The sequence below is a fragment of the Denticeps clupeoides genome, chromosome 4 (genome assembly GCF_900700375.1).
Source record: "Denticeps clupeoides chromosome 4, fDenClu1.1, whole genome shotgun sequence".
Classification (NCBI taxonomy): Eukaryota; Metazoa; Chordata; class Actinopteri; order Clupeiformes; family Denticipitidae; genus Denticeps; species Denticeps clupeoides.
Window position 1 is genome coordinate 34,259,638 of NC_041710.1, and position 14,441 is coordinate 34,274,078.

The 14,441-nt window shown below is 39.2% G+C and overlaps 2 protein-coding genes across 9 annotated transcripts in view; both read right to left on the bottom strand.

The window, feature by feature from the left end:
- The window catches only part of LOC114788632 (protein argonaute-3), a 39,582-nt gene extending 32,961 nt beyond the window's left edge, over positions 1–6,621 (bottom strand). For all 4 annotated transcript variants that reach the window (XM_028977372.1, XM_028977371.1, XM_028977370.1 and 1 more), the window contains exon 1: positions 5,627–6,621. In XM_028977372.1, the coding sequence (XP_028833205.1) occupies positions 5,627–5,645 (19 nt within the window). In that variant the 5' untranslated portion in view covers positions 5,646–6,621. The remainder of the gene's footprint in view (positions 1–5,626) is intronic.
- Positions 6,622–7,240: 619 nt separating this feature from the next.
- ago1 (argonaute RISC component 1) overlaps positions 7,241–14,441 on the bottom strand; it is a 41,939-nt gene continuing 34,738 nt past the window's right edge. For 3 of the 5 annotated variants that reach the window (XM_028975412.1, XM_028975411.1, XM_028975414.1), the window contains 5 exons: positions 14,208–14,402; positions 11,453–11,587; positions 10,958–11,059; positions 10,188–10,387; positions 7,241–9,831 (listed from right to left, as the gene is read on the bottom strand). In XM_028975412.1, coding sequence (XP_028831245.1) covers positions 9,723–9,831; positions 10,188–10,387; positions 10,958–11,059; positions 11,453–11,587; positions 14,208–14,402 — 741 coding nt within the window. In that variant the 3' untranslated portion in view covers positions 7,241–9,722. Of the gene's footprint in view, positions 9,832–10,183; positions 10,388–10,957; positions 11,060–11,452; positions 11,588–14,207; positions 14,403–14,441 lie in introns of those variants that run through there. The other 2 variants (XR_003749437.1, XM_028975413.1) reach the window with 2 other exon arrangements.

Genomic DNA, 14,441 nt, shown 5'->3' on the forward strand with positions numbered 1-14,441 from the left:
AAACACAAAAAAAATGATTCTACCAGAACCGAAGATATAGAATAGTGCTACCCAAACAGACAAAGAAAAAAAAAAAAAACACACTCAAAGCACAGCAAACTGATTATGGCAGAAGGACAACCAGAGACAACCAACAATTGGACTACTCCCGTTGAAGCACATGAAGTCTCCCGTGTGTGAATATTTTGGATAACCAAAAGATTCTAAAGGAGAAATCCAGGACCACAGGTCACCCATTTGCAGAGCTTGCAGAAAAAAAGTTGCAGCAAACCTTTACTTTTTGTTAGTGACCGGGAATTTTACAATAAAACATCATAAAACACAACTTGAACATAAAACATAAAAGATACCAGGAAAAAAATAGCTTTCCTGTACAAAAAAAATAGCCAAGTAGTGTTGGCACTCTTATGAAAGGTAGCCTTTTTGTATAGGTCCTAAAAAGGTAACTTACATAAAGGGTTTGTTTGCAGATCATGAAATAATTGGGGTGACCAGATGTGCATGCAAATGGAATTTTAGCATTTCAACTTTTTTTGCACACCGGAAAAGACATCAGAGAACATCACAACTAGGTGTGTTGAAATTAATTGTATAATCGATGCATCGCAATGCAGGTTTGCACTGATATTGCAATGATACAGTGCACAACATAATCGATCAAATCATAATGACGTTGCTTGGTGATTTTCTGGTGGCAGCATAAAAATTCTCGTTAAAAATTAGTGCCGGTAGTGACTGTGGTGGCCTGATCTACAGAGTACAGCGCTGCTGTACACAGTCTAACAATCCCATCTGTCATGTGAAATTGTATGTTTAGTTTAAATCAGTTGAATTAAAAAATTGGAATTTTTGGATTTTTTTACACTCAGTATTGATGTTCATTGTTTATATTTGAACATGCAACTGTTTACCTATTTTTACCTGAATTAATAATTAAAATAATGTTAATAGAAAGGTATATATATTAGTGGTGGGCCATTATCGGCGTTAACGTGCTGCGTTAACGTGAGACTCTTAGTGCGCGATTAAAACGTGCTGCGTTAACGTGAGTCTCTTATCGGCCGATAAAAAAATATCGCTGTTAATCTATTCACAAAGTTGGGTTGGGAGCTGGGTCTATACTACGCAAGCTATTGTGCCGGAGTTAAATGGTTACACTAGATTTATAAGTATATTTCTTCTTTCTTGTGTCTTTTAGTTTCTTATTTCCTAAAGACTTTTATTTTGTTTTTGAGACCCGGTTCAGGTCTCTTGGACACATGGTGTGAGCTGTGAGAGGTGCGTGGGGTTTGTGTGCAAAAAGTTATTTCTTTCATTTTAATTTATGTACATTTATGTACAATTTATGTACATTTTGTCAATATTTTTTTTTATGTTCTTTTAATACTGTATATTGTAGAGAGAGGTTCAGAAAGACACGATGTTCTGACGCGACCTTGCTTTTTGTACAGGAATGCAGTATTGTAAATTGTTATGTGTCTTTTAGTTTCTTATTTCCTAAAGACTTTTATTTTGTTTTTGAGACCCGGTTCAATTCTCTTGGACACATGGCGTGGGTAGAGAGGTGCCGAAAGACACGATGTGTGATGCGATGTTCTGACGCAACCTGGCTTTTTGTACAGAATACACTTTGAACAGAAAATCTCTTGGGTGTCAGCTCATCATTTGTGGTTCAAGAAACGAAATTGATATTTTAGCGCGGATGTATACCTAGCCGAATTGCACTGTAGGGGGCGAGAACGAGTCTTTGAACTGTGAAATTACCACATCAAACGTGAAGTGGTAACATGGATGCAGCTATTTAACTGAATAAACAGTTGGTAAACACTAGTACATCTTATTGAACATAATTTATTTTCATCACCAATTATCATAGAAGAACAGCTTTCTCAAGCAGTTTGTGATGCATTTTGGAAACAGGAGATGAGCCCCTGGTCTAATGCGCCACCTGGCTTGAGAAACCCGTTCTCAAAGACTTACTTTTAGTCATTATTTGGTAGCACACATATTCTGAATGCCTTCGGCAGAATTCAAATGAGCCATTTTAATGTAGATTAATGTAGATTAATGTTGCTTACTCTAGATTACAGTGAGATAAATTACAGTGAGATTAATTCCAATATTACAGTGAGATTAATCTAGATTAAGAAAATTAATCTATGACCACCTCTAATATATATATATATAACAACATTGATTACAATTACAAAGGTTTTTTTATTTAAACAAAAATGAAATAAGAAAATACTATTAAACAAAGTGTACAGGTCTGAAATAAACTGGTATGTAGTGGAAACACTAACATATTGTCAACATCCACATAAATAAAAATTAATATTAACATGTAAACATTACATGGCCCGGTCTAGTCAATAGAATTACCCGGTCTAGTCAATAGAACCTACTTGGGAGGTGGGTATAAAGACAGTAAGGGCTCATCTGATTGGTTAAATTTTGACACACAAATGCTTGGCACATAAAGTAATGCTGCATCCGAAATCGCATACTACTTGAGTAAGTACTACATTTGAATTTGTACGTACTGTGCTAAAATTAAAACAGAATGTTCTATATAGTATGAATGAGAATTCGGATGTACTACATCCACTGTGTTGATGTTGTTATTTTTTACCTTTTACCTAGTGTAATTCAACCACAATGAACAACGTTCTCCTTAAGGTACTTACACTTGAAAAGAGCCGTTCTCCGCCATGTTGCCATGATGCCGCCTCTCCCGCTGCCTTATGGCATAGTGAAGTGTCCATCAAATACCAACTACAGAATTCGGCTGGAAGTAGTAGGACATCCGGGTACTTCTCGTCTACAGTTTTTCCGAATACTATGAATTCACGGCTCAGCTCATCCAGTTCCAGCCCAGTGTTGGTGTCCAGTCCGCAATAGTATATAGTATGCGATTTCGGACGCAGCTTAAATTTCATTTATCACAACTCTTTGCGATACATATATCGCGTATACTATTATCGCAATAACGATAATTTTCGATAAATCGTGTAGCCCTAGTGGAATGAATGCAAAGTTACAATAATCAAAGCCTGATTTTTTACAGCAAGAAAGAAGTGCTTGACTACAACATCATTTGAGGCAATGTGGGAATTGACTACAATGACATTTGAGGCATTTGGCAGATGCCCTTATCCAGAGCGACTTACAACATGCTTCCAATGTAGTGATCAATACTGGTTCACTAGGACCCCCAACTATGAATACAATATTTTTATTCACTCTGTTGTAGTTTCTATACATAAATAAAACCATTATAAGGTTATAAGTTAATCTACATATTCTCTAAAGAGGAAAGTCTTGAGCTGCCGTCTGATAAATTGGCAAGACGGCCACTGCCAGTCGCTCAGTCAATGATTTTTTAAATCCTTTTTTGTGTGTGTTTAGTATATGCTTGTAAATATTTTGGGCTGTTTTTTGTGTTTATGATATTGTAGGTTTAATTTGTAGATTAATTTTTTTTGTTGAGTGTTGATTTGATCCATGAGGAGGGGCTACAAGTGGGGCTACCCTTAATTAGGCCCAAAGGGTCATTGTGCCGCAGTGAAACAAACTTATCACTACTCAGTATTGGTGCAGGACCAGGTGGGGTTAGCCTGCCCTAATTAGTTTCTTGTCTTTTTTTTTTTTTTTCTGTAGTTTCTCGTACTTTTCGTGTTTGAATTATATTTGTGCCATACTTTGCACTTTTTTCTATAACTTTTGGGGGAAAAATATCTACCTCCTAGACTCCTCATACATACACTTTACCTGTAAATGACTATTCTTCTAGCTAGATGATAACTGTGTTTAATTGGCTTTATACCTGTTGTAACTTTATAAACCCGAGTGTAATTTAGGACTAATACATGAAGAAACAGCAGGTTCATAAGTAATGCATTTCATATATAATAAGTTTATTAATCAGTTATTGAGCTCCACATGTTATAATAACATCCCCTTGACTAGTGCTGCACGATTAATTTAATCGCAATCGTAATCGCGATGTCAGTCTGTGCGATTACATGAACGCAAAAAGCTGCGATTTAAATGATTAGTACATGGATTGAATCGGCAACATATCAGTCATTCTCTCAAAGTTTGTGAGCTGACTGAAGTCTCACTTCAGTCGAATGTGACATGTTCGACTTTCGATTCGGTTCAATGGAGACCTCAGATTTGTGACTCGCATAGACATATGGGTAGATGTACATCAACGTCGCCACCATATTGCGATAGGCTCTGCTGTGGAGTGAAGCATATACATGTCTATGGAGAGAAGTGCATAAAAATGCCTCACTCTTGTGCTGCTCTGGGCTGTACAAACCACTGTACACTCCAAACCAGATCCAGGGGGATTACTGTTTTGAATATATTTGGCCATTATAAAATCCTGTTTTATTAGTATTAACCTTAGCTAAGATAGGCTAAGCCAGCGAAGCTATGCATTCCTGTGTTCAAGTCAGCCTCCAAACAACGTTTTGGCTAAACGTAGGCATTAACTATTTAGACTGTTCTTAGCTGTTTAGTTAACTTTTTTTTTTTTTTTAGTTAACCAAATACAAAACTGCCAAGGCGCCACTGAGGTGCCAGCGTACCCATACACTGCTCCCGGTTCCCATGGGGACGATACCTTGCTCAGTGGCACCTTTGCGAGTCGAACCTTCCAGTTACATCCACTTCCTTACACACTAGGCCACCACCACATTAAAAATAATGTATTGAGCTAATGTACTGTGCATTACTTTAAAAAGTACCTAAAATTAAGGCCAGAAACCCCCGAAGCACATCAAAGGATCAGTTTCTTATTCATTGATTAAACTAGTCCTAGACATAAAGCAATTTTGAATGAAGAACTTCTTTAAGGTTACGTTTTGGTCTAGAACTAGGCTTAATCAATGAATGGGAAAGTGACCCAAAGAGAAGTGTGGAGTTACACCAATTTTAAGTAAAGGCTAAGAACCAGGTTAAAGTCTCCCAAGGACACAGCGGCAGAATAGGACTTCCAGGGTAGTGCAGGCAGGGTCACATCAGGTCAGTGGCTATTAACTACAAGCAGAAACTTTTACCTAAAGTAATGCCAGAGCTCATTATGTTAAATTCCTCCCTCACACAACCAAACAAAACAGATTTAAAAATTGGATTAATGAACATAAAACTCTTCGAAGCTTTGTGTGTCAAAAATCATAACAAATTTACATAACAAAAATACAGGCCCAAAAATACAGGGTTTTTTTTCACAATTACAGCTCACATAATCAAATAGATCATGACAAAAATGTGCCCACTGGTGAGTGGGCATCCCCAGAGGCGTGACTAATAAGTGTTGACGGAATTCCCTTCAGTAGTCATACAGCAAGTCATACACAGTGACTCACACTCTACAGCTTACTGAGCTTACTGAAATAAAACTAATACTAGTGAAATTAGTGAACTTCTCTTTCCGCGTGTGGCTTACATGGACACGCTTGATTATTTAAATTGCGGAAACATAATTTTTTTTATAAACCAGAAGTGTCCTGAAAGGAGCCTTCTACCACTGACGCCGTCCCTATGGTAACCATAGCAGCTTTAGCTACAGTCTACTTTATGTTGATGTATGTTTATTTACCCCAGCTCAACGTACCTGTAGTTCCGATTTCCATTCATGGGACCTATGTCCGGATCAGTCCCCGGCTCACTATATGAAAAGAAAAACGTTCCGTTTCGAAATGGAAACCGCAAGGTTCCTCGGGTTCCGTCGTCTAACTTGACTTGTCGTTCGTGGTTCCGGAAAGGGGGGTCTTTCGCGTGGGAGTCCACAAGCCGGTGCACCCAATCAGAGTCCTCCGTCTCCTGACATCTACCAGCACAATACAGCTGCCAAGTCAGGGGTTTCACGATGTCGTTAAATTTCCTCAGGTTTCCAGTCTCTGGTTGTGATTTCAGACAATAAAGTCGGGGAAAAGGCTACAGAAGCTCACAGATAACCCAGTAGAGCTCAGTAGGCATCGCTCTGGTGTGTTTCCCGTCCTCTTCCACATAATCCATCAATAAAGACACTGTGTGCCGCAGATCTGACGCAAACTGGCCGTGAGCTGTATGAGTAAAACTTTACAACGGTTACAATGCCCTGTGTTGCTTTAAACAATCCGATTAATCAAGCAATTAGCCTCTGTCTGTTTCTGCATGGCCAAAAAAGGCCAGTTTGTTTACTTTCGGCTTCTTCGCAGAAACCTGGCGGCTTGATTCTCTCGCGAGATCCGGCAACACTGCTAATAATCAGATTTTTAAGAGACTCGGTTGAGATTACAACCTAATTTTTCACCGTTTCAACTTGTTAAGGCTTATTACAGCTTCTTCAAACGAATTAGAATACATGTTACTCTACTCAGGACGTTAATGACTAGCTCGCTAAACTAGCAAGCTGGTAGCTTCTCATCCGAAAACGACGTCTTCCAGTCACCTAAAAGTCTCTGACTGGTCCTGGTAACCGGCTGCTAACATGATATACATGATATACAAACATCAAGTGTCACGCTGTGGCCGTAGTGTCGGATAGTCGTCGACTTCAGAAAACCGCTCAGTTTTATTTCGCGATTTTGTTGAGCCCGGTTGTCGGTACTGAACTCCGGGTCTCGCTTGCCACCCAAATATGGTAATCTGACGCTAACTGGAAATGACGCGATCCTCAAGTGGCGATTGGTCAGTTGCCAGAACAAGGGGAGGGATTCCTGGTGGCATTAGAAATGCCATACGTCAGTCTCACACTCATGCTGTGCGACTCCCAGATTGATGTTCAATGTGTAAGATTTAAAAAGGTACACATATATAACCAATTACGTAATGTAAAATCAGTGTTTTGTCAATTAGCACAGAAGTCACATCTTACATTCCACGCATTCCACCCATCCAACGTTTTTAATGTGGCAAAACCCTGAAGTAGGTTTTTGAACATATAGCTTTGTTGGTTTGCCAGTTGCTGCTGTTACTCAAGTATGATATTGAAATGTTTTCTCAGTTATACTTTAACGGTTTTGTTGTGATACACTGCATCACACTGCACAACAAAATGTGACCTCTGTATTTAACCATCACACTTAGTTACACTTAGTTCATTGGACCTCAGTGGCACCTTGACAGTTCGGGATTTTAACCCTCAACCCTTTGGTTACGGGTCCCCATCCTTACACGCTAGGCCACCATTGCCCAGCAAGCGTAACATAACATCATAGCCCACAATAAATCAATCACAAAAATATTTAATAAAAACAATTTTTATTTTCATTAAAAAATAACCTTTCCCAACAATGTCTCAATGCATACAGAGCCAAAATAATTTGCTTTGTTAATTCAATTCTTTCGGGAAGTGCTATGGTCAGGACTTGTTCTGGTTCAGTGGCATTTTAAATATTGCTTTATTAGTGAGAGTGGGTGATGCCCCCTCAAAAAATAATACCTCTATTTTATCATTCTGGGTTCCTGTCCTTCTAAAACACAATTTAAAATGGGCCAGCAAGCGCCACTAGCAATAAACTAAAGCTCTTCACAGATGCTCTTTCAGAATAATTCAGTCAAGGAGTTTTGGATCTCAAATGGCACTGAGAAGCCCAAAGAAGTAAAACTGCTAGACTGATTTAGCAGCTAATTCAATTAGAGCCTGTTGAACATCTCTGTTGATCCAGACTCTACATACAGATCACCTTTGAGATGTAGTCTGCTGTTTAAAGACTGTACATTATGTGCTTGCTCAAATATTGATTGAGCCGTGACCATGTTTGAAAAACAGAGATCCTTTCTTCACATCAGTGGGTACCTTCAATATAATATGGACAAATTAATGATTTCCTGACTTAAATACACAACAGGATTTTTTCATAATGACCCTTTGAAGAAAATGTTCACACTTGTAACTGATGAGATACAAAAGCAAATGGAGTGCAGATTAAAACCATTAAAAATGATACAAAAAGTTATAAAAGATTAAATAAAAAATGAGAAAACACAGAACAGGCTAAGATGAGCATAGTGGCTCATTTTGCAGACTGAAAAATTGTCTGACATTATTCAGCATTTAAAAATAATAATTAATTAAATGATGTGTGGTGTAATGGGATGTTGGCTCCCAAGTCAGCTGCCCATCTCTCTGTGGCCCAGGCACACAGCGCACCTATGGGCACCTGCAGCCAACAAGAAGAAAGGTGAGTAAACATGTGGGTAAGCAGGGTCTGTGCGTATAAGCGATCAAGACAGAAATGGCAGTGTTTAAGGCGATAAATATACGTTGACAGCCTCAGAGATTCAGAACATTAGTGTATATGGGATCTAATGCCAACTAATGGTGGTGCAAATGACATACAAAAGAAAGTCAGAATACATTTTGCTGTATTTATCAGTAAATATTGGTACTGACAGGCATAATACAAGAAAAAGGTCAAACAAGATGACAACGAGGGTTCAGGCCTGTCTGTGCTTAAGCAAATCGAGAGATGGCCTTATTATTGCTTTCAGGTCCAGCTGAACATTGTGGAAGCATACTGTAATGGACATGTGCATAGGAAAGACTGTCTAAGTGCCCCAGGAGTTGTCTGTGTGTTGTCAGTCAAACCTGTGTGGGTGGTCTTAAAAGCAAAAAATAAAAGACCTTCCCATTTCAAGGGAGTATGTTTGACCCTATCAAATTAATGTAGTTTACAGGGGAAACTTTCACCTCCTCTCTGCTGACACTAGTGACTCCTGTAAATAAATGGTTGGCATCACATTTGGCTGGTTCTGAATGCTGGTTTGGGTGTTCAGTGCAAGTAAAGGCTTAACGCACTCATTGGTCCTGACTAAGCTCTTATCTATCTATCTTCTTTCTTTTTTGCAAATTCTGCCATTATTTGGCTCTAGCTAAGTCTATGTAAGTTTGGCTACCCCTGACCCTGCTAGGATGAGTGTAGGCTATTCAAGGTTGTCTGTGCCTCTCTAAAGCTACAGGCCCTCTCTGTCTTCCTGTCCTCCAGATACAGGCCTATAATGAAACATAACATAGCAGGCCATACAGACACTTCACAGATGCTGGGCTTACACAATCTAAAATGCTAATACTAAGTGCTAATGTACCATTCGTCACTGCCTTTTTCTCTAGAAAAATCCTCAAATTTTGTATCTTGTTAAAACAACAAAATTATTTTGAATCCTCCATAAAAAAATCAACAATCAACAATAAATTGAATTAAAGAATGTTTGTGTGCCTTTCTGTCCCATGTGAGGTTCCTATATTAGGCGTCTGTGGGTTGAGAAGATTGAAAGGGGGCATAAACACTGGCATCCGACATGCGGAATAGATTGAGGCAGTATTGTGGTGGCAGTCAAAAAAACAAACAAAAAAATAAAAGTTTGCCACCCTTGGTCCTATTCTCCATACTGCATACATACATCCTTTCATACATCATACTTTACTTACATACACAAAAGGGAGCAAAAGGTAGTTTACAACACCATTAAACACATTTAAAATAATACTACAGACAAATCATTATGAGCAGGAGTGTATTTGGTCCTGCCAGATAAAATCAAAAGGTAAAATATTGTAGGTGTCCCCCAATCAGAGCACGTTGCTACAGAGAAAAATCACCTCTGCTGAACTGTAGGGGGTGCACTATGGTTCAGGTTTGCAGTTGGAACTGAAAGTGGGGCCATGAGTGATCCAGGAAAGGGCACGGACAAGAAGAGCAGGCTCTGAGAGATTCAGGCACTCATCAAGCAAAATACATGGTCCTCAGGGTGTCGTGGTGGATCTGTACAGCTTTGGCCAGTGCCTGGGGGTCCCGACCATTACTCTGGCCAGACACATGGCTGCCCTCCCCACTGCACAGAGGGACAAGGAAAACCAAAGATCACAACACAACATATTAGAAGCTTTTAGTCATTTCAAATATTTTATTTATACACACTATATTATTTATTCCTAATTTTATACAGACTTCATACCATCAATCTCAAATATTTATTCTGATGACTACTGTTTTCCTCTCTCATAGTTTTCTAAGGGTCAATAGGGCATATTTTCTGAACACACAGAATGCATACTAACAATGCATTATACAAAGTCTTATCAGTATTCATGAGATGGAGCTGAATGATTGTGAACTCCCAAATAAACGATAACATTTTCAAGGAACTTTACTTCTAAACATAGTGATTTCTTCCACACAGATACTCACCTGTCATGTTCTTTGTCCACCAGGTGGTACCGGGCACGAAAGGCCACAAGGCGGGCATAGTAGGCTGGTGCAGGGATGGAGACAGAGCGGGTGCAGCGCACATAAGTGTGGCAGAGCTGATAGGTGAGGATCTGCAGTTCATCTGCAGTAAAGCGATTGTCATCCCAAAGCACGTAGTAATGAGATGGCCGACTTGTCCCCTATAAATGAAACAAAACAGAGAAAAATACATAGTTGTCAATGAAATGCAGAATCACACACTAACTAGACCTTCAATAAGCACATCTGGTATAGCAGTTCAACAGAGAATAAACTCAGACCTTGGTACAAACAAAAAATAATACACCTTCTTGTGCGTTATGGTTTGTCATTTCTTTTCTGCACTTTTCACTCAAATTTCTTAATTAAATAAAATAGTTAAACAGTGTAAAGGGATGGAAAAGAAGTTATTGGTATGGGATTCATGTTTATTGGTGCATGGGCATATCTATTTAATCTAGTTTGTCTTGGCACGAAGGGTGATCAAGTGATCAAGCTGGTCAAGTGGATGTGCGCATAATGTATAAAGGGTGCAATGTATGCTCTAATTGTACTTTGAGATTTAGACATACTTTTAGACGTAAGATAAAGAAGACTGCATTTCTTAAAATAAATTTGCAACAAAAGAAGCCATACATGCTAACCTACTTTGTAGAATAAAGATACACAGCTAAGAACACAATGTTACCAGCAAATAGATGATTTGTACAAGGATCCCTGAAGCTGCTCACCTGAATGCCTGCATGACTGCACAGGTAGAAGTCGAACTCAAAGGGGTGAGTGATGCTGGTGTCCACAGTAGTGCCTGCAGGGATATTACCACTCTTTCCGATCTGAGCAAACAGGGAGACAAATTCAAATTTTATTTGTCACATACATAGTCATACACGGTATGATATGCAGTGAAATGCTTTTTGCGACTGCTACAGACCACAAAGCGAAGTGAAGCCTCAACAAAGACAACCATGATGTACAAATGAAAAATAATAGTTTCTGGTGTCTTACCGGGGTAATTCTCACTAAAGTGATTAGTCACAAAATTGTGACTAATTGTGTGCTGTGCTGTGTATCACAATGACAATCACTTCACTTTCACTAAAATGTTACTTGACACTCACTTAACACTGCAGCAAAACAGCAGCCTGGTAGCGATCATGTGAAATGAGGACAGACATACTGATGTTTGCACGCAGCTTCACTGAAGATGACTCAAAACAAACACTAACTCTCTCTGACTTGTCAGCGCAGAAGAGGCGGGTATGGTGGCGTTTCTGAACCACAATGTAGGTAATGCCTGGTTGGTAGTCCTTCTCCAGCTTGATGCAAGCATCTCGGATGGCCAGCAGCTCATAGTGCAGGATCTGCACAATAGAAAAAAATATATGACATAATGACAGGTGGGCAAAGTAATGACACCATCAGAATCAGAATCACATTTACTTGGGTGACTTGTTAACCGCCCTATACAAGATTTACGCTCGGAATTACACTCCGGGTTCTTAATGGGTACCAAGAATGAACATATTCTCAGCAGATGGAAGAACTTCTGCTACAGAGTTCCCCTGTTTTTGAACAGCCTTCCTGCTAATGATTGGAACTCAGATACAGTATCAATATTCATGTCCAGGTTAGAGATCTTTTTAGCCAAGCATTACATAACCAGTTAAATCACACATACATACGATGCAAATCTCACCTAGGCTGTCCTAGATAGTTCACCAGAGTCATTGTTGCCCTCAGTGTGTACACAGGCATCTACCATAACCACTCGGTCCCAGCCACTCGAGTCTAATCTATCTCTCTCTGAGCTACTCTAGATCCTGGTTCCTGCCATTGAGCAGCTGCCAAGATGTACCAGCATGAAATATACCAGAGGGTCATCATAGCCACCAACATCATAACGGCTAAAGCCCGCTCTAACACCTATTGCATGATCACTGACTGACTCCTTAACAAGGCTTCTCTTTTTTCTTTCTCTGTTACCCTTTCCTTGTACGCAGAAAGGGTAAAAGTGTAGGGGTGGGTGGGGGTGAACTGCAAGTTTCAGTTCTCTCTGTGTGTGAGCCAATTAATAAAACTGACACAATGTCAACATACTACTAGTGTTACTACATACTTCAGGGAGGGCCATTTATATGGATACATCTTAATAAAATGGGAATGGTTGGTGATATTAATGTCCTGTTTGTGGCACATTAATATATGTGAGGGGGCAAATTTTTCAAGATGGGTGGTGACCATAGTGGCCATTTTGAAGTTGTTTTGAAAACAACTTTTGTTTTTTCAAAAGGAAGAGGGTCATGTGACATCAAATTTATTGGTAATTTCACAAGAAAAGCAATGCTTGGTTTTAACGTAACTTTATTCTTTCACAAGTTATTTACAAGTTTCTGACCACTTATAAAATGTGTTCAATGTCACCAACCATTCCCATTTTATTAAGGTGTATCCATATAAATGCCCCACCTTGTACATTATTACTGTTTTGCATACTACAGTATTACTGTTTTTATATATACAGTGTAGTATGTATATATATATATATAACAGGAATCTTTTTTTTTTCCACATTTTGTTTCCACATTATGCTACAGCTTTATTCCAAAATGGATTAAATAATTTTTCCCCTCAGAATTTTACACACAACACCCATTAATGACAATGTGAAAAAAGCATGCTTAATATTTTGGCAAATTCATAAAGAAAAAAAAAACAGAAATCACATGTACATAAGTATTCACTGCCTTTCCCATGAAACTCAAAATTGAGCCCAGTTGCATCCTGTTTCCCCTGATCATCCTTGAGATGTTTCTACAGCTTAATTGTAGTCAATCTGTGGAAAAATCAGTTGATTGGACATGGTTTGGAAAGGCACTCTTTGGTGTGAATGACGGGAGTCACATTTGAAAGCAGCATCATGTTGTGGGGATGTTTTTCATCTGCAGAAACTGGGGGACTAGTCAGGATAGTGGGAATGACTGCAGCAATGTAGAGAGACATCCTGGATGAAAACCTGCTCCAGAGTGCTCTTAAAATCAGGACAACGACCCTAAGCACACAACCAAGATGCCCAGACTTGAATCTGATTGAACAACTCTGGAGAGATCTTAAAATGGCTGTGCACCATCACTTCTCATCCGACCTGGTGAAGCTTGAGAGGTGGTGCAAAGAGGAATGGGATAAACTTGCCAAGGATAGGTGTGTCAAGATTGTGGCATCATATGTGGCATCAAAAAGACGGGTGTAATTGTTGCCAACAGTGCATCAACATTGAGTATTTAGCAAAGGCAGTGAATACTTATGTATTGTGTGATTTCAGTTTTTTTCATTTTTAATTGATTTGTCAAACTATTTTTAGGGTATGTACAAAGGACAGCTGGAGATGGTAATGTAAAATGCTAAGTTGACAGCTGAGATTGCACATGCAAAGATGACATCACGTCGACCCATCTTTATTGACAAATAAGCCAATCTGAGTCATGAACACGCTACCATACACATATTTTTCTGCCTTAGTTAGTCCCAACAATCCAAATATTTAAAAATATTTATCAAAGAAATGTCACCGGTATTTAAAAGTAGTTTTTGCTTTCTCTTGCTTCTCTCCAGTCTTTTTCTCATATTTTACAGAATGAGTCAGTGAGTGCATGTATATTATTTGCCACGTGTCTCCACTTTCTGTACCCTTCATTTCAACAGTCCCTAGTAAAACAGCACAATTGTAACTTTACATTTACTTTCATTTGGAAGTTGCAGCAACAATCCTTTTTGCACACATTGTGGAAACACAGGAAAACATCATCAGTATAATACTTAGAATTTAGAAGTTATCCTTCCAAGAAATGTAGAGACACAGACCCAACAAGAATCAGAAAAGAGTCCAACTTAGAAGCCAAAATGCTACCAAACTGACCTAAAAGAGAATTGTGGTTTTGTGTGGTGTCATAGGCTGATACATTTGCTGCAACAGTTGCTTTATACCTGTGGCAGCTGTCCTTCTGGCACGCCGTCCCTGTAGAAGATTATCCTAGTGGGCTTGAAGCGGGTGGACTTGTAGAACTGGATGAGCAACTCTCGGACCATGTAAGACAGATCTTCGATAATCTCCTGTCTGGGCCGCTGCACACGCACCGTAGCACAGTATCTGCTGGGGTGGGCGTCCATACTGCCCACCACCTAAATCAAGAGAGTGTAAGATTACAAACCTAAGAACCT